This window comes from Mesoplodon densirostris, chromosome 7 (assembly GCF_025265405.1).
Source record: "Mesoplodon densirostris isolate mMesDen1 chromosome 7, mMesDen1 primary haplotype, whole genome shotgun sequence".
NCBI classification, from domain to species: Eukaryota; Metazoa; Chordata; class Mammalia; order Artiodactyla; family Ziphiidae; genus Mesoplodon; species Mesoplodon densirostris.
In genome coordinates, this window is record NC_082667.1 from 41,798,440 (window position 1) to 41,817,115 (window position 18,676).

The following is an 18,676-nucleotide window of genomic DNA, read 5'->3' on the forward strand; positions in this document are numbered from 1 at the left end:
CATGTTTGGAAGAACCCCCAAAATTGGATGTGCCATGACAATGTCAAACTCCCTTTTCCTTGATCTAAAATATCTTTCAGCTTAGCCAACAAAATGATGCACATAAATTCTTTTTTTGTAACTCTCTAACCTAAAAAGACCCAGCATGTTATTTCTTCAAATTCCCCGATTAAATCAAGGGAATTAAATCAGGTTACCGAATGAAATCTTAACTTTTGAAACTATTATCTCAATTGTCTTTCTTTAAAAGGAACTTTCAGTAAGAATAATCTAGGCAAATAAAATACCAATGTCTTTCTTCAATTGGGGAGAAAAACAACCTTGGATAAATCCAAAGCCAGTCTTTGGGGCTGCTCCAAGGGCTATAATAAAAGGAGCTTTCCAGAGTAACACTTGGTCATTTTCCAAGCCTCAGGCCTCTTCCAGCTAATCCTCCATTAGGATGTCATTCGTTTGGTTCACTTCAAAGCTCTGGCTACTTTCTTGTATTTTTCTGAAAACAAGGAGTTATCTGTGGAAATGATTTTGTCAGGTGATTTGGCAAGTCACTTACAATACTCATCAATGTGAGTACTTTAATTAAACCCAGGAAGTCCCTCTGTCTGATGTGATTCTCCTCTCTGGGTCACAATTTATCTCTGCCTTCAGCAGGACACAATGTTTCAAAGCGACAAAGGTGTGGAATCTCAGGCCTGGGGTTTTAGCTACATATGTCTCAGGATTTGGGCAAAACTGACTAATCTGCTTTAAAAAAAAAAAAAGTGAAGGACAGATACTTGGTTTACTGACTTAGAGGCTGACAATGCACTCACCCTACCTCACGCCACAGAGCATGAAATGACCATAGCCAATGACAACTTGGGGGGAGATGAAGAGTCAGTATGGTGTCTGAGTATATTTAACTGCTAAATTTGACATCTTTGCTCTCTGGGCTATCCGTCTGAGTTTTGTTGGGGGCTCCAGCTGACAATATGATTGTGGAGAGCTTAGAGAGGCTGTTTCCACTGGCCTCAGGTGTCATTCCCGGGGATGACAGCCGCTATCTTGAGGAGGAGGGAGTTGAAGCACGGATTAATGTCATCCGAGAGAAGAATGTCTTCAATGCCATAGAATCTGACAGCCCTTGAATAAGCTGGACAGCTCATGGTTTCTCCACAGGACCACTCCTTTAGGCATTGTCAGGTGACTAAACCAGTAAAGTAAGATGAACACAGAAACAAAGGTGTTGCATAGGCATAAAACGAAAGTCACAAAAGCAAGCAGCTTATGTGACCATAATACTATAATATACTTAAGCAAACCATGGCACGGGCAGCATAGCATGAAACCAGTCTCATTCTCCTACCCCCGCATCTACCAAACCTCCTTCTCGTTTGCTCTCAGTGAATGGCTCCATACCCACTGTTACAGGTTGAGTTGTATTCCCCCAAAAAAGATATGTTGGATTCCTACCCCCTCAGTACCTTAGAATGTGATCTGACTAGAAGAGAGGGTCTTTGCAGAGGTTGTCAAGTTAAAACAAGGTCATTAGAGTGAACCCTAACCCAGTGAGACTGGTGTCCTTAAAAAATGGGGGTGACATTTGGATACAGGGACAGACACATAGAAGGACAATGATGTGAATAAACCAAGGTAGAAGATGGCCATCTGCAAGCCAAGGAGAGAGACTCTGAACAGATTCTGCCCTAACAGCTCTGCTGACTCCTTGATTTCAGACTTCTAGCCTCCACAACTCCTAGAAAATAAGTTTCTGTTTAAGTCATCCAGTTTATGGTATTTTTTTTTTTTTGCGGTATGTGGGCCTCGCGCTGTTGTGGCCTCTCCCGTTGCAGAGCACAGGCTCTGGACACGCAGGCTCAATGGCCATGGCTCACGGGCCCAGCCGCTCTGCGGCATGTGGGATCTTCCCAGACCGGGGCACGAACCCGTGTCCCCTGCATCGGCAGGCGGGCTCTCAACCACTGCGCCACCAGGGAAGCCCCAGTTTATGGTATTTTTAACAGCAGCCCTAGAAAAGGAAAACTCCCACCAAGCCAGACATTGACATTTCCTCTGTCTCTCTCTTTGGACCTATAGCCAAGCAGTGTTTTGTCCCACTAATTCTACCTACCTAATATTTTCAGAATCCATTCACTTTTCTCCACCCATTGTTAGACTTTAGTTCAGACCACCATCGTCTTTCACGTGGGTCCCCACCAGAGGCTTCCAGCTGGTTCGCTGGCCTCAGATCTCATCATCCTCCAATTCCCACTGTTGCCAAGGTGGTCTTTCTACATTGCAAATCTGTTTCTAGATCTTCACCGCATACCTCTTGGCATCAGGGTAGAGAAAGTATGCTTAGCCTATACATGCCAGACCCTTCAGGATCTGACCCAGCCAGCTTCTCCTAGACTTTTATCTTGTTAATTTTCCCTCCCTCAAAATCATGCTTCCAGCCTTACCTGGTTTCCTACACCTGACAGGCTCACCCATCTACATGCATTTGTTGATGTTATTCTCTCTGCAGGGAACATCCTTCCCCTTGCTCTTTACCTGGCAAAATACTGTCCTACCACAGCCAGGTGTTATCACTTCCGGGGGCTTCTCTAGGAAGATTTCTCTCATCCCAGGTAGGCTAAGCTCCTTTCCCAAACTTCTTCCATAGTTTCTGTGCATGGCGCTATCAAAAGTCTTGCTACATTGCGCATCAATAGCATCTGGCCTGTGAACAACTTGGGAGCAGAGGTTATGTCTTGTGTGCTCTTGTATCCTTGTTTGTTTTGTATCTAGCCTAGTGCTGGACACATATTAAGAACTTCATACACATCTGTTGTATGGGATAAAAGTCTTAATATTTAAAAGCAGGTGATACTAATTCTATAACACTCTAAATGCTACAATTTAAGAAAACATAGTATCTTTCCTCTCCCCCCCCCAATTTATTGATAGTATCCTTTATACAGCAGTGAGCAAGTGATAGATTATCTTGCCCTCATACAACATTGATATAGCATACTCCCAATCTCTTTTTGGTGCGCATAACCAAAAACATGAGTTCACATATACTCTGCTCATCCATCTGATTTATGACTAATTAATACCAATCTGATTTAAGTCAATTCAGTGCAATTCTAACAAACACATATGCACGGTGAGTACTGCTGTATATGTTGCACGTTAAGTAAGGGACTGAAAGGGATGGGAGTAAGGAGGGCAGGTGGCATGGGAAAGATCAGAAATACTAAAGTGAACAACAAGGTCCCTGTGTTCTGTGTAAGCTCACCGATCATCGGGGGGAGGCATACCTCCTTCTCTGCAATATTCAATTAAGCTGCTACATGGAACGATGTAGGGTAGACATGACAGAAATGGCTTGTGTTCACGTTCTTTTCTAAGTTTCTAATATGATGTCAGGGCTGAACACTAAGGCTTTCAAGAGCAGACAGTGAAAGGCACTCAAAGACATCCCTGGGGTCAGCCTCATTACAGGAGGTGTCTTGAATCCAAACTTGCTGGGAGGCCACCCTGGGGGAGCTTTCAGTCAGTGACTGATATATCCTCATGGAACCACCCAGGAACACAGCTGTAATTCTTTAAGAGGAAGCTTGTTCACACAGCAGAGGCAGACATGAGGCTGCTTTTGCAGTCAAGTTTCTTATAGAGAGTCTCAGGGAAGAAGAGCATCATTTCAGGCAGAAGATTTAAACTCCTTTTAATTAACCTCTGTGGCTTCACTATGAAACTAGTAGGGCTCAAAGGAGAACTCCACATGACCCTGCACTTGAGAGGCCCTCCTTTCCTCTCTTTTCAGTTGATTTTTCACATCTTCTTCCTAAAACCTCATGAAAACAGGTCACGCATGACTTGTGATGTGTGATGCTTCTGCTCCAAGGTTGATATATAAATACACACAACATGTCTGTTTCTTATCACAAGGGAAAACCTCACATGCTCCCCAGAAGTCAAGGCTGAGGAAGCAGCAACGATGGATTCACAATCAAAATCACTCAACAATGATCTCACCCTCTATCTCTCTATTTGCTTGTGTAAACATTTGCTGTTGTACGTCCTCCACTGCCTCCAAAGAATTGCTCAGCAAAGGATTATTGTGAATACTGTCTAGGATCAATAAATAACATATATAATAGTATGAAAATAACTGCACTAATAACAGGGACCAATCTCAGGAACTCTTTCATAATTACATTCTACAAAAATTTTAAGGTGCTGGATGCTAAAGGTGAGGGCAGAATTCTTACCTACAATGGGGTATCTACACAATAAGCCCCTAAGTGTGGATCTAAAACTTGAATATATAAGAATTATGTGGTTTGCTAAAATGCAGATTCTTGGGCCTCTACTCAGAGTACCATGCCAAAATCTGATTTTTAAACAGGAATCCCAGGAGTTTCTGATAGAGGGTTACTGCTGATCAAGTCACAAGAAACAACACTGTGACTATTTATTCAGGATGGCTTTTGTTATAGGCCCATACAACTTTCATGTCATTTTTATATGAACTCAAGCAATTCAAAGAACAGACTTTAAAAATCACAAACATTCAAAGAACAGCATGGATTACAAGGATAAGCCTTTAAAGTAAAAGAACAAGTAGAAGAACCATCCTGATCATTAATGGTAAAGGAAACAAGATGGTCATGAGCTATATGTGCTGTGGAAATTAATGATGTGGAGGACCAAGCCACATCACACAGTGAAGCTTTTGTCAAGTGTCTGTGAGTGATTCTCTCCATCTCTCCCAAAGAACTGATCTGGTTAAATGAGGTTCAGCATTTCAAGAGGAGGATTAGGGAATGAAATATAAACCTTAAGGATAAGCAAGAAGTGCTGGTGATTTAATCCATTGGGAAATAGTTCATCTTAAAACTAATTTTTCTTTTCTCCCAACTTCTTCCACAAGACAAAGAATTCTTCTGCTACCTCCATTTGTTTGGATATTCTTGATTCCCTGATGAACCTAGAGCTCATGCAAATACATTCCCTGGTTGACTGGGAAGAGATATTCTGGGATAAAAGGCAGAGCTAAATTTTGTGGTCAAATTAGGAAGTAGTTTTCAAGGTCAAGCCTTGATTTAGGATGGTACTTGCTATGGACTACATGATTGTGATCCTCCCTAAATTCATATGTTGAAACCCTAATGGCTAATGTGATATTTGGAGATGAGGTCTTTGGGAGGCAATTAGGTCATGAGGGTGGAGCCCTCATGATGGGATTAGTGTCCTTATAAAAAAAGCCTCCTTCCTCTTTCTGCTCTCCATCATGTGAGGGTATAATGAGAGGACGGCTGTCTGCAAACTAAGAAGAGAGCTCTCACCAGACACTGGATCAGTTAGCACCTTGATCTTGGACTTCCCAGCCTCTAGAACTGTAAGAAATAAATGTTTGTTGTTTCAGCCATCAAGTTTATGGTATTTTGCTACAGCAGCCTAAAAAGACTAAGGCAGTGACAGAGGGAACAAAAAACAATACAAAAAATCAAATAAAAATGTCTTTTAAAGAAATAAACACAATGGACTCAAACTTCAATTAAAAATGTGCACTGCAAGAAGAACTTAAAAAAATAATGCAATGTTGAGAGTGTAGTAAATAAAAGAAAGAAACCAACTAACATTTTCCCTCATTAGCTGAGGAGATAGTATGATTAAAATTTGGTTAAAAAAAATAAAGCTAAGCTAAGATTTTTGTTACAGGAAGCTACTGAAGAGAAAGGTAAAAAAATTAAACATGTGGCTTAAGTCAATATAAAATTTATACTATTGAGATTTCTGTGTCAAAGCACAGACTGCATAGAAAAACTAGGCAAAAGATCGAGAAGGAAATAGAAGACTTGAACAATACTATAAACTAACTAGGCCAAAGAGACATCTATATATCACTCAGCAACAAATTACATTTTCTCAAGAACACATGGAACAGGATAGATTGTGGATAGGCCATAATACAAGACTCAATAAATTTTAAAAGATTAGAATCATGCAAAATACATTCGCTGACCACAATGAAATGAAATTAGAAACCAATAATAAAAGGAAGTTGTGGGACTCCTCATGTATGTAGAAATTAAACACACTTCTAAATAACCCATGAGTCAATGTAGAAATCACAAGGGAAGTGAAAAATACTTTGAGATAAATGAAACCAAAAGTATGACATACCAAAACTTATGAGATGCAGCTAAATCAGTGCTTAAAGGGAAATTTATAGCTGTGCATGACTGTATTTAAAAAGAATAAAAATTTCAAATCAATAACCTACACTTCCACTTTAAGGAGCTGGAAAAAGAAGGGAAAAGTAAACCTAAAGCAAGTAGAAAGAAAGAAATAATAAAGAAGATAGTGGGAATACCAAAATAAAAAATATAGACCTGGGGCTTCCCTGGGCAGTGGTTAAGAATCCACCTGCCAATGCAGGGGACACGGGTTCGAGCTCTGGTCCAGGACGATCTCACGTGCCACGGAGCAACTAAGTCCGTGTGCCACAACTACAGAGCCTGTGCTCTAGAGCTTGCAAGCCACAGCTACTGAGCCTGCGTGCCACAACTACTGAAGCCCGTGGGCCTAGAGCCTGTGCTCCACAACAAGAGAAGCCACTGCAATGAATGAGAAGCCCACGCATCACAATGAAGAGTAGCCCCCACTTGCCACAACTGGAGAAAGCCCACGTGCAGCAACAAAGACCCAATGCAGCAAAAATAAATAAAAATAAATAAATAAATAAATAAATAAATAAAAAGCAGGAGTCTTAAAAAAATATATAGACCTATAATAAGTAGAGAGACTGAATTAATAATAATTATTTAAAAAAATCTTCCCCTAGGGCTTCCCTGGTGGCACAGTGGTTGAGAGTCCGCCTGCCAATGCAGGGGACATGGGTTCGTGCCCCGGTCCAGGAAGATCCCATGTGCCACAGAGCGGCTAGGCATGTGAGCTATGACCGCTGAGACTGTGCGTCCGGAGACTGTGCTCTGCAACGGGAGAGGACACAACAGTGAGAGGCCCATGTACCGTAAAAAAAAAAAAAAAAAAAAAAAAAGAAAAAAGAACCTTCCCCAAAATAAAAGCCCAATTTCAGATGGCTTCATTGGTGAATTCTACCAAACATTTAAACATGAATTAATTTCAAACTTCACAAACTCTTCCAAAAAATATGGGAGAAGGGAACACTTCCCAACTCATTATACAGCATTATCTTGATGCCAAAACTATCATAAGAAAACTACAGACCCATATCTCTTATAAATATATATGCAAAAATTCTCAACAAAATATTAGCAAACTGAATCAAGCAATGTCTAAAAGGGATTATACAACATGTTGGGCTGGGATTTATCCCAGAAATAGAAGGTTGGTTTGACATCTGATAATTAATATAATATTCTATTTCAATAGACTAAAGAACAAAAACTACATGACTATACTAATAGATTCAGAAAAAGTGTTTGACAAATCCAACACCCCTTTCATGAGTAAAACACTAAACAAATTAGGAATATAAGGGGACTTCCTCAATTGATAAAAGGCATCTGAAAAATCCCCACAGCTAACATAATATGTAATGGTGAAAGACTGGATGCTTTCTCTCTAAGTTCAGGAATAAGACAAGGATGTATGTTCTTGCCACTTCAATTCAATATTGTACTGAAGGCTCTAGCCAGGGCAATTAACCAAGAAAAAGAAATAACAGACATCAAGTTTGGAACAGAAGAAGCAAAACTACCTCTATTTGTAGATGACATGATCTTGTATATAGAAAACCCTGAGAAATACAAAAAGAAACATTAGAGCTAATGAGTTCAGCCAGGCTGTAGGGTACAAGATGAATACACAAAAATATCAATTGAATTTATATGCACTAACAATGAACAATCCAAAATGAAATTAAGAAAGTAATTCTATAGGAGCCCATAGCATCAAAAAGAATGAAATCCTTGGAAATTAATATAACAAATAATTAAGTCATACATACAAGTGTGTGACTTGTACTCTGAAAACTACAGTGTTGTTGAAGGAAATTAAGACAAATAAATGTAAAGATATCCCTTGTTCATAGATCACAAAACTAAATACAGTTAAGATGGCAATACTCCCCAAATTGACCTAGAGATTCACACAATACCCACAAAATCTCAGTTGGCTTTTTCTTAAGAAATTAACAAGCTAATAATAAAAATTCACATGGAAATTCAAGGGACAAAATAGCCAAAACAATCTTGAAAAAGAAGAAAAAATTTGGATGAGTCAGTCTTGCTTATTTCAAGGCTTACTATATAGCTACAGTAATCAAAACAGTGTGGTACTAGCCTTACGATAGATGTATAGTTCTATGGACTACAATTGAGGGTATAGAAATAAACACTTCCACTTACAATCAACTGATTTTCAATAAAGATGCCAAGACAATTCAAAGGAACAAAATAGTCTATAAAACAGATCCCTCTGGGACAACTGAATATCTACATGCAAATGAATAAAGTTGGATCTCTGCTCACATCACACCAAAAAAAAAGACTCAAAATGAATCATAGACCTAAATGCAAGAGCTAACACTATGTAACTCTTGGAAGAAAATACAGGATTAAATATTCATGACCTTGGCTTAGGCAAAGCCTTCTTAGATATGACATTAAAAGCACATGTGACAAAAGAAAAAAGATAAATTTAAGTTCATAAAATTTTAAAACTTTTGTTGTTCAAAAACCATCATCAAGGAGGTGAAAAGATAACCCACTGATTAGGAGAAAACATTTGTAAAGCATCTATCTGATAAAGAACTTGTATCCAGAATATCTAAAGAACACTTAAAACTCAACAGTAAAACAACAAACAATGGCAAAGAATCTAAATGGGCATTTCTCCAAGAAAGAAATACATATCTTCAATAAGCACATGGAAAGATAGTTAACATCATTAGCCATAGGGAAGGGCAAATAAAAACCACAATGAGACACTGCTTCAAACTCAGTAGAATGGTTAGAATCAAAATAAACAGATAAAGACAAGTGTTGGTGAGGAGGTAAAGAAATTGCTCATATATTGCTTATAGGAATGTAAAATGGCATAGCACCTTTAGAAAAAAATCTAGCAGTTACTCAAAATGATAAACATAAAGTAACCATATGACCACATCCACTCCTATGTATATTCCTAAAAGAAGTGACAATATATATTCACATAAAAACTTGTACATGGATTATTCATAATAACCAAAAAGTAAAAAAATCCAAATGTCCATTAACTGATGAATGGACATACAAAATATTCCATACAATGCAGTATTATTCTGCAATAAAAAAATGAAAAACTGATACATGCTACAACACAGATAATCCTTGAAAACATTATGCCAAGTGAAAAAAGCTACTCATAAAAAACCGTATATTATATGATTTTATTTATATGAAATGTCCAGAGTAGGCAAATGTATAAAGACAGAAAGTAGATCTGTGGTTGTCAGAATCTAGGAGGATTTGAGGGAGGTAGGGAATGATTGACAATAGGTACAGGGTTTCATTTTGGGGTGATGAAAATGTTTTAAAATTGGTTGTGGTGATGGGTGTACAACTCTGTCAATGCACTAAAAATGATCGAATTGTACAATTTAAAAATAAGCAAACAAGGCACATATTTCATCACTCATTTTATTACTATCAGCTTCTCAGTTAAGCTGTCTGATACACTGATGAAGGAAGTTCTTAGGGAGTCAGCTGCCTCATTTTCCTTGGCCAGTTCCCAAGTAGAGGCTGAAAAGTTGGGTTTGGAGAGTAACCCCAAAGGATTAATGAGAGAGGAGAGTTGATGGGTCCTTAAATATGAGTATGGTGTGTATGTGTGTATATGTGTGTGTGTGATGTGCTCATGGGATTTTCAAAAATGAGTACTGAAAAATAGTGATTAAAAGAGGAGTTAGAACCATTTTTTCTTCTCATTGCTTTTTAAATCAATCTAAAGTTGGTTTAGAATTTAATTGCGTTATTTTAAAACAGTTCATTTTTTACACTTAATTACTTTCAAACTTGATTATTTTCACCCTCAGTAAAGGTGTTTTAAAATGAACTCTCTGGTTTTATTGTTTTTTAGATTTTAAATTTATTTACTCATTTATTTATTTATTTATTATTTATTTTTGGCTGCATTGGGTCTTCGTTGCTGTGCACAGTCTTTCTCTAGTTGTGGCAAGTGGGGGCTACTCTTTGTTGTGGTGTGCGGGCTTCTCATTGCGGTGGCTCCTGCTGTTGTGGAGCATGGGCTCTAGGCACGTGGGCTTCAGCAGTTGTGGCACATGGGCTCCGTAGTTGTGGTGCACAGGCTTAGTTGCTCCACAGCATGTGGGATCTTCCTGGACCAGGGCTCGAAACCGTGTCCCCTGCATCGGCAGGCATATTCTTAACCACTGTACCACCAAAGAAGTCCCTCTGGTTTTCTTAAGTCCTAAATAGAATAGCTAGAAAATTCCACAAGTGAGGAAAAGGGAAGAGGTTAAGAAGTAACAACTGTGAATGACCTAGTCTGGTGACTTCCAAAGTCTTCCTGACCGAAGAAGGCCAAGAGACATTATTCTAGAAAAACATTAAGACCAACAAAACAGAAATGCTGCACATATAGACCCTATTATATACTCCACATGAGCTGCAGGAAACTTTTACCTTAGAATCCAAGAAGGTGATCCTTGAGTTTGATAATAGGCTATGATTTTCATTTAAAGAACTTTAGTGACTCTAAATATAGGAGATACTTTCAGTAGGTAAGTAAAGTTTACTCCATGACCCCATCCTACTTTTTAGCTTTGTTACTCAGTCTCTTCCTCCCAACACCTGCATAATACACATTCATGCTTAACGGAAACATCACTATTTCTCACACATCTACCCACCTATGTGCCTTTGCTTATACTCTTCCCTCTGCCTATAGTGCCTCTTCAGGGTTTTATCTTCACCTATCAAAACTGCACCATCCACCAATGAACCTATCTACGCAGCAGAAACAGACTCACAGACATAGAGAACAGACTTGTGGTTACCAATGGGGAGGGGGCTTGGGAGAGGGATGGATTGGGAATTTGGGGTTGGTAGATGCAAACTACTACATATAGAATGGATAAACAACAAGGTTCTACTCTATAGCACAGGGAACTATATTCAATATCCTGGGATAAAGCATAATGGAAAAGAATATAAAAAAGAATGTATATATTTGTATAACTGAGTCACTTTGCTCTACAGCAGAAATTAACAGCTACACTTCAATAAAATATAAATAGAAAAAAAAAAAGACTTCAGCCATCATTCAAGTTCTGTCTTCAATGCCACTGTCTTTTAGGAAGCATCTTCTGATTTCTCCAATCAGTGCCATCTCTCCCACCTGTGAACTTTACATAGCACTTCCTTTGAACATATCTTATTTAATTTTTTTTTCTTATTTAATTTTTTTTTTTTGCGGTACATGGGCCTCTCACTGTTGTGGCCTCTCCCATTGCAGAGCACAGGCTCTGGATGCGCAGGCTCAGCAGCCTTGGCTCACAGGCCCATCCGCTCCATGGCATGTGGGATCTTCCTGGACCGGGGCAGTAACCCGTGTCCCCTGCATCGGCAGGCGGACTCTCAACCACTGCGCCACCAGGGAAGCCCTTCTTATTTAATTTTATGTCACAGAAAGTATGTACTTAAATTGTCCCTACACTAGAATTTAAATTAGCAATGGATTTGGTTCAGAACAGGCTCTCAAATATTTGTGAAATGAGAAAGAACGCCATCGCTTCTCTCTGACATGATCGATGTCATTTCTCTTCAGTCAATCTTTACCAATTCAATTCCCCGCATCGAGACAAGCCTTCTGACAGACCTGCATATAAATCCTGGCTTAATTCAGGTAAGAGAAGTCCCTGCACTTATTTCTTACTGTTTTTCTTATCCTGCTGTGTCTATGAATATTCCCTAATTAACCAGCACTCCAAGCCCTGTTATAGTCTCCAACTTTCTCCCATTCCTCTAATTAAGAAAAAAAAAATCCATTGGTATAACTGATAAAATAGATTCATATCATTCTCATTATCAGGTATGGATTCAGAGTCAATGTGCAAAATGGGGGGTTTTTGTGGCGGTGGGATGGAGAGGTAAGTAACCAGTTGTCATTTTTATGGTTATTCTGAGACAAAGAGAAAACAATGGTTTAGTATAAAATTGAAATGTTTTTTTATGGAACACCTTAACAAGTAAGACAAGGGAAGAAAAATGTGGAGACATCTTCACTCTGGGTTAACTCTAAACATAGGAAAACAATAAAATAGCTAACAGTGAGTGTCTCTAATGTGCCTAGTACTGTGTGAATTAACCACTTTTCATGTATTATCTCTTTCAATCTTCAAGCTGTGCTATGAAGTAGGTCCTATCTTTCTCCCCCATTTTGAAGAGGAGGAAACTAAGACATAAAAAGTTAAGAACCTTGTTAGAGGTCACACAGTGAGAGCAAATGTGCAAGTCAAGTCCTTATGTAGTCTCAACTCTTCTATTCTTCTTTCTTCTGAGGTGTAGAGATGTTTGGTCCTTTGCAATATTTCCTGAATGACCTCTGTTGAGGCCACTGCAATTTGATCTCTTCCCTCCCCCAATTATTCCTACACCACCGAAGTATATCAAGAAACAGAGACAGTCATTCAATAATCTTCTTATTTGGCCATTTACTAATTCTTCCTTGAATTCAGAAAAAAAAAAAACCTCTTTGAAGATCAGAAGCCAAATAGGACATATTAGAGATCCAAAGTCAAAGAAAGAAACTAAACTGGCTTTAATCTCTCCTAATTCTGGATTTTGAAATACTCTCCAATTAAGTGTGTTCAGACAAGAACATCTCACATGAAGGACGCCAAGGACTGAGACCAGTAATAATCTTTGCACATTTGCTCTTTTACTCCGGGGGGGAGTATCTGTGAAGTGCCTACTGTGTGTGAGGCATTGTCTTCAAGTCAGACAGACATGGTCTTTATCCAGTGAAGCTTTTAGGATGGAAGAGGGAAGCACTAAAGCAATGTCTTTAATGATATGATTTCAATTATGATAAGTGCTCTCAAGAAATGTAGGGTGCTTTGAGATCTTAAAGAGGGGAACCTCACCTGATCTGAGATGCCAAAGACAGACTCCTCTGAGGACAAGACACTTAAACCAAGATTTCACAGGTAAAGAGAGGAATATCGGAAGCCTGTAACTTAAAAGGGAAAAGGTTTAAGAGACACTAAAAGTCTAAAAAAGAGAAATTGGGCCTAAATACTGAACTGAAATATACAAATGATTGAACTTTAGAACATCTTTAAAAGTGTCGGTTTATTCTTTTCAAATATGTAATGTAGCATAAATAAGTGCTATTAGAGTTAGAATTACTCATTAGAATTACTCTGCAGAGTCCCATTAGTATCTTTAAAAAAATTCAAAAGATAGTGTCCTTAAGAAGAATCTGTCTGACAAAAACCCATGCATAGACTAGATGCTCAGTAAATACCTCCTGTAAGAGTGACTGAAATACTCCTTCTAATATAGATTTTACAGCTATATATATGTATATATGTACATATATATATATATATTCTTTTTCATATTTGTTTCCATTATGGTTTATTACAGCATATTGAATATAATTCTCTGTGCTATATAGTAGGACCTTGTTGTTTTTCTATTTTATATATAGTAGTTTGTATCTGCTAATCCCAAACTCCTAATTTATCCCTCCCACCAGTTCCCCCTTTGGTAACCATAAGTTTATTTAAGACGAACAAACTTTTATTTGCAGCTCTCATAACTGCTGGTTTTCACTTTTGTATCTGATCTCTAGTTTTGTTTTGTTTTTTATTCCCCAAACAAGCTTTGATACCAAAATATATTGTTTTGCCCACCATGTAACTCAGCTTAGACAGTACCTGAGCTAGAATGAGCTTTTGGCACTCTTGTTTTTCATGAATGCACAAAACAAATCCACATTCAGAATCTATCAGGGATCATGTGCTTCACTCCAAATATACACACACTCTCACACGCACAAAGCAAATACACAGAACAACCTGCAAATTCCAAACAAGTTTTAACCTACATTTACAATAATTATGAACTAGAAACTCTCCAACCCCCATTTTATGCCGCTGTAAGTGCTTTGCTATTATCAAGGAATTACTTAAAAGTTCATTTCTGCTATGGGAGTTGCAGAGACACACCGTGGAACAAGGGCTGTACATAGTACATTTGAGTTCTGAAAACCGAATGAACCACAGTTAATTATTCAGTGATCACGAATAAATATCAGTGGGAAAGCAAGGACGTTTTTGCTCAGTAAGTGCTCAAGGATACCTTGCTCAAAATGTATGCAAAACAAAACAGCTATGTTATAAGCAGCCACATTCATAAACATCAGACACAAAAATAAAAAAATAGGAGATATCTCTGGGGAAAGGTTTCCATTTATCTTAATGCTTTGCCTTCCTTGCTCTGTGCCACAAAGCTGTAGCCTCCGGAAGCCTGGCAACAATTTGCTTCCAGGATTTCAAAAGCTCCTGCAAAGGCAGGTTCTGAGTGCTCCCTGGCTGGCTGACTCTCTGTGGTTACTTCCAACTTCCCTGGCTGAGATGCTGTTCCCTAGGCACTGAGAACACTGCTGAGTTAGATAGGAGTTTTTGTTTTGTTTTGTTTTGTTTTTAATGCTGAACTCAGGACTGTATTTTCACAAAGAACGTTATCTCACTATCAGGTTCTTTTTAATTCCCTGATTCTTACAAGCATAATTACCCAGGAAGGCTCCTATGCAATCAGCTAGCCTATTCGAAAAGCTATATCCTGTTTCATGATGCTGTCGGGAGAGAAGAGGTAGGCTGGAGAAGTTTTGAGGTAGGATGCAAAAGGAAGACACAGGCAGAAATATGTAACCTGCAAATTCACATATTTCACACCCCAGCAGGATTTCTCCATTTCGTTTTCCATTAAAAGCTGAGTAATTGCAATATGAAAGCGTGAATACAGATTGAAAAGTAACAACTAACAGCATATCATTCTGTGAGGAGTTGAAAATGAAAAGTAAATTAACTGAATCTTGGCAAGTATCAATATCCCGGTAATATAAAACCCATCAGAACTCATGTGTGTAATACTGCCTCAAACAACTCACTGGAAATGGAAATAAAATGCATTAACTTAATGTCTGAAGATTTTTAAGGTCAGGGAATTGGTATTTGTTCACAGCAAAAAGGCAGTGATGACTCAGCTCCTTCAGATATATGTGAAATTTGTTACACTTATCATCCAGGTATCATTATCTTATGGTTCCTGCAGGGATCCCAGCTTTTAATTTCCTGAACACACTTAAAACCTCAATGACAATGTCAGATGTCATCGTATTTCATTTTAAGGTGAAAAAGATAAATGTTCCAAAATGGAAGGCACTCTTTGTTTACTTGACCACATTTCTAAGGAAATTTAGGCAGATATGAGAGATGTTGGTCCAAAGTCTTATCAGGATAAAGGAAATTGGACAGGGCTATGGTAAGTGGAAACCAGTAATACTAAGGGTGACCAAATACATACTCATGTTTACTCACACGTATATAGAGAACTTGCCTCACAAATAAATCAGCAAGAAAAGTAAATTACCTTTAAAATGGAAAATTGAGAAATGAGAAAATGTAAATGAGAAATTAATAATAATTTTTTGACCAATGTGACTCATGTGCCAGGAAAAGTTTATAGTAATACATGAAATATGGGGGCAATTTTAACCACATGGTATTCAAGAGGATGCTCAGCATTTGAACTGTTTATTTTAAATACATGTTTAAAATATAGTTCTGCTCAGTTAATTAAAGACTGAACAGCAAAACAATCATTATCCCTTCATATATGCAAGAAATTCCTAAACATTTGCATCTAAGCTAGTTTGAAAACAGTGCTGGAAGAACAGATAAAGTTCCCCAAGGAGACATAATATCCTCTTACTAACCAATTGTTATATTCAAATGTCTCTAGAAGTTAGTTTTAAAAATCAGTGTAATTGCTACCATGTTTCTTTGATCAATGATGACAGATTAAGGCAGCTAGCTGCACTAGAGCAAGTCATTTTCCCCCTCTCTTAGTCTCCTCTGTCAGCAGCCACCCTATCCTGCTTCCAGGCTGGTGAGGAAGAGGTGAGAGAGTGTAAGAGAAATGATGGGTCTCCATGGGAAAATCTCATGAAGTAAATTTCAGCGAGTACTTTCACTGATCACCAACAAAAATTTCTAAGCATCACAGAAAATTCACATCCACCAAAAATACTAAGTGGGCTCCAAACCAAGAGATAGAAACATTACAATAGACTACTCAAGTGAAAACTAAGGTCACCAATGGGATGTGATGGTTAGATTACACATCTTCATTGCTAATGGTCGGTGGCTTGGAACAGAGAGGATGAAGATGCGGGAAGTTGCCAGGCTGCTCTGTAATCTAACAATGTGTTAGGGTCACTGTTCTACACTCCATTTTCCCATGTCACTGTCTTAGTTGGGAAGGGGTCCCCATGGCAAACCAAATGAAATTGAAGAGAGGTATGGGTACTTCCCACCCCCACCTGCTCACAGGAACTGATTAAGAACCAGACTGGGATTGAGACAGAGCCAGGTTTCAGTCATGAGCAAATCAGTTTCCTCAACTTTAAAATGTGATTTAGGGCTTCCCTGGTGGCACAGTGATTAAGAATCTGCCTGCCAATATGGGGGACACGGGTTCGAGCCCTGGTCCAGGAAGATCTCACATGCCGCAGAGCAACTAAGCCCATGTGCCACAACTACTGAGCCTGTGCTCTAAAACCCAGAAGCCACAACTACTGAAGCCCACACGCCTAGAGCCCATGCTCCGCAACAAGAGAAGCCACCACAATGAGAAGCTTGCACACCGCAATGAAGAGTAGTCCCCGCTCGCCCCAACTAGAGAAAGCCCATGCTCAGCAATGAAGACCCAATGTAGCTAAAAATAAATAAATAGAAAAAATATATTAAAAACAAATAAAATAAAATGTGATTTAATAATGGCGACCTCAAGATTAAATGAAACCATGCATATAAAGAAGTTAGAACAACAGGCACAGAGTGCTTTACTCAACAAATGAAAAGTGCTTTTATTACTGCTATTATCATCTTCAGCAAATGGAGATGTTTGCTCACCGGTGAGCTGGAAAGAGGAGGTGGGAGGACAGAAGCAGTCCAAAGCAGTCCACCTCTCCTGTAGGCTGGAGTTCCAGGCAATGCCCAGGGACTGGGTCTATGGGGTGCCAGGTCCTTGACCTAGAGAAGTGTCCATTCTCGGGCAAGGACATGAAGACTGCACTCTTGCCTTGGCAGGAGGAGGGATAACTGCAAACTGGGTGAGCCTGGAAAGGATGAAGAGGCTTCACCCTGAACGGGAACAGAATTTTCTGGTTAGTAATTTAAAAAAATAAAATAAAACCTCATTAGGAAACTCTTAGGACGGAATTATGAGGCTCGAACACTGCAGTAACAGAAACCTCATAACTCGCTGGATTGAGAAAACACTGAAGCTTTCTTGACTTTACGGAAATAAGTAGAAAGCTGGAGGGAGCTGAGGACTGGGAATCAGTCACCAGTTGTTGATGGCCTAATGAGGGAAAAAGCAGACGTTTTATCACAGGACTAACTCATTCAGCTTGTAAATGAGGAGAGAACATGAGTTTTCAGTTAAAGGATGACATTCTCTGTTCACTGAATTTACTCTCTTCCCCCTCTAGCATGCTTCCCTGGCTCGTCACCCATTCCAAAAACTGATGCTTGCAGGCGATGTGGCGAAGGGACCCTGGCAAAGACTATTACATACTGATCACTGGACTATGGGCCCAGGACTGTGGACACTCCTGGCGGCAGTCTAGACTCTGGCTTTCATGAGTTGACTTGGGTAAGAATGACCCTCCCTGAGTTTCAGTTTTCTCATTTGTAAAATGGGGATAATAGTAGCTATTTTATTGCATTATTTTGAAATTTAATTTTTGTAAGGTTTAATTTTTGGGATTTGTATAAAGCATACAAAGTAGTAACCTGTAAGTTGTTTCAATTATTATTATGTCATCTGGACATTCAGAGGGGATTTCTCTGAATTTCCAGAGAGGGCTTTCTCTTTATACTTTATTCTTTCTTATAACACTCTCTTCTGTCCCTCAATATTTACTAATGTGTGTTTATTGAAGCGTCTTTTCCCACAGATGATACTTGTCTAAGGGCAGCGATCATGCTTGTTTTGTTCATCACTGCTCTGCAGGGCCGTGCCCATTGCTGGGTAAGAGTCAGCACCTGGTAAATACTGTGGGATGAGGGCCCACCAACCCCAGTCACTGCCCAGCCCACTCTAGACGGCAGAGAAGTGTGGTCCCAGGTGCTCCAGGATACCCTCCTTTGACACACATGCTGCTGATCTAAACCCTTGGCCGGAGGAGGTGGTTGGCTCAATTTTGTCACTTAGACAGGAGTCAATAGGTATTTGTCAAGCTCTTCTTGTCTGTCAGGCTATGTGGATGTGAGAATTCAAAGGAAGACACAATTCAGGCTTCTGCCTTGCAGGAATTCTGATTGCGAGTGCAGCAGGAAGTTGGAAGGGGATATATACATGATGCTGGAGGCACTGGGGCAAATTTCATAGGATGCGGCTGGCCCCGTTAGAGCTCCACG

The 18,676-nt window shown here is 39.2% G+C and overlaps 1 protein-coding gene across 2 annotated transcripts in view; it reads right to left on the reverse strand.

The window, feature by feature from the left end:
- FAT3 (FAT atypical cadherin 3) overlaps positions 1 to 18,676 on the reverse strand; it is a 714,507-nt gene that overhangs the window by 285,327 nt on the left and 410,504 nt on the right. Inside the window, exon 5 of one of the 2 annotated variants that reach the window (XM_060103564.1) lies at positions 17,311 to 17,395. The exons of the other annotated variant lie outside the window; for it this stretch is intronic. Coding sequence (XP_059959547.1) covers positions 17,391 to 17,395 — 5 coding nt within the window. The 3' untranslated portion in view covers positions 17,311 to 17,390. Of the gene's footprint in view, positions 1 to 17,310; positions 17,396 to 18,676 lie in introns of those variants that run through there. 2 annotated transcript variants of the gene reach the window in all.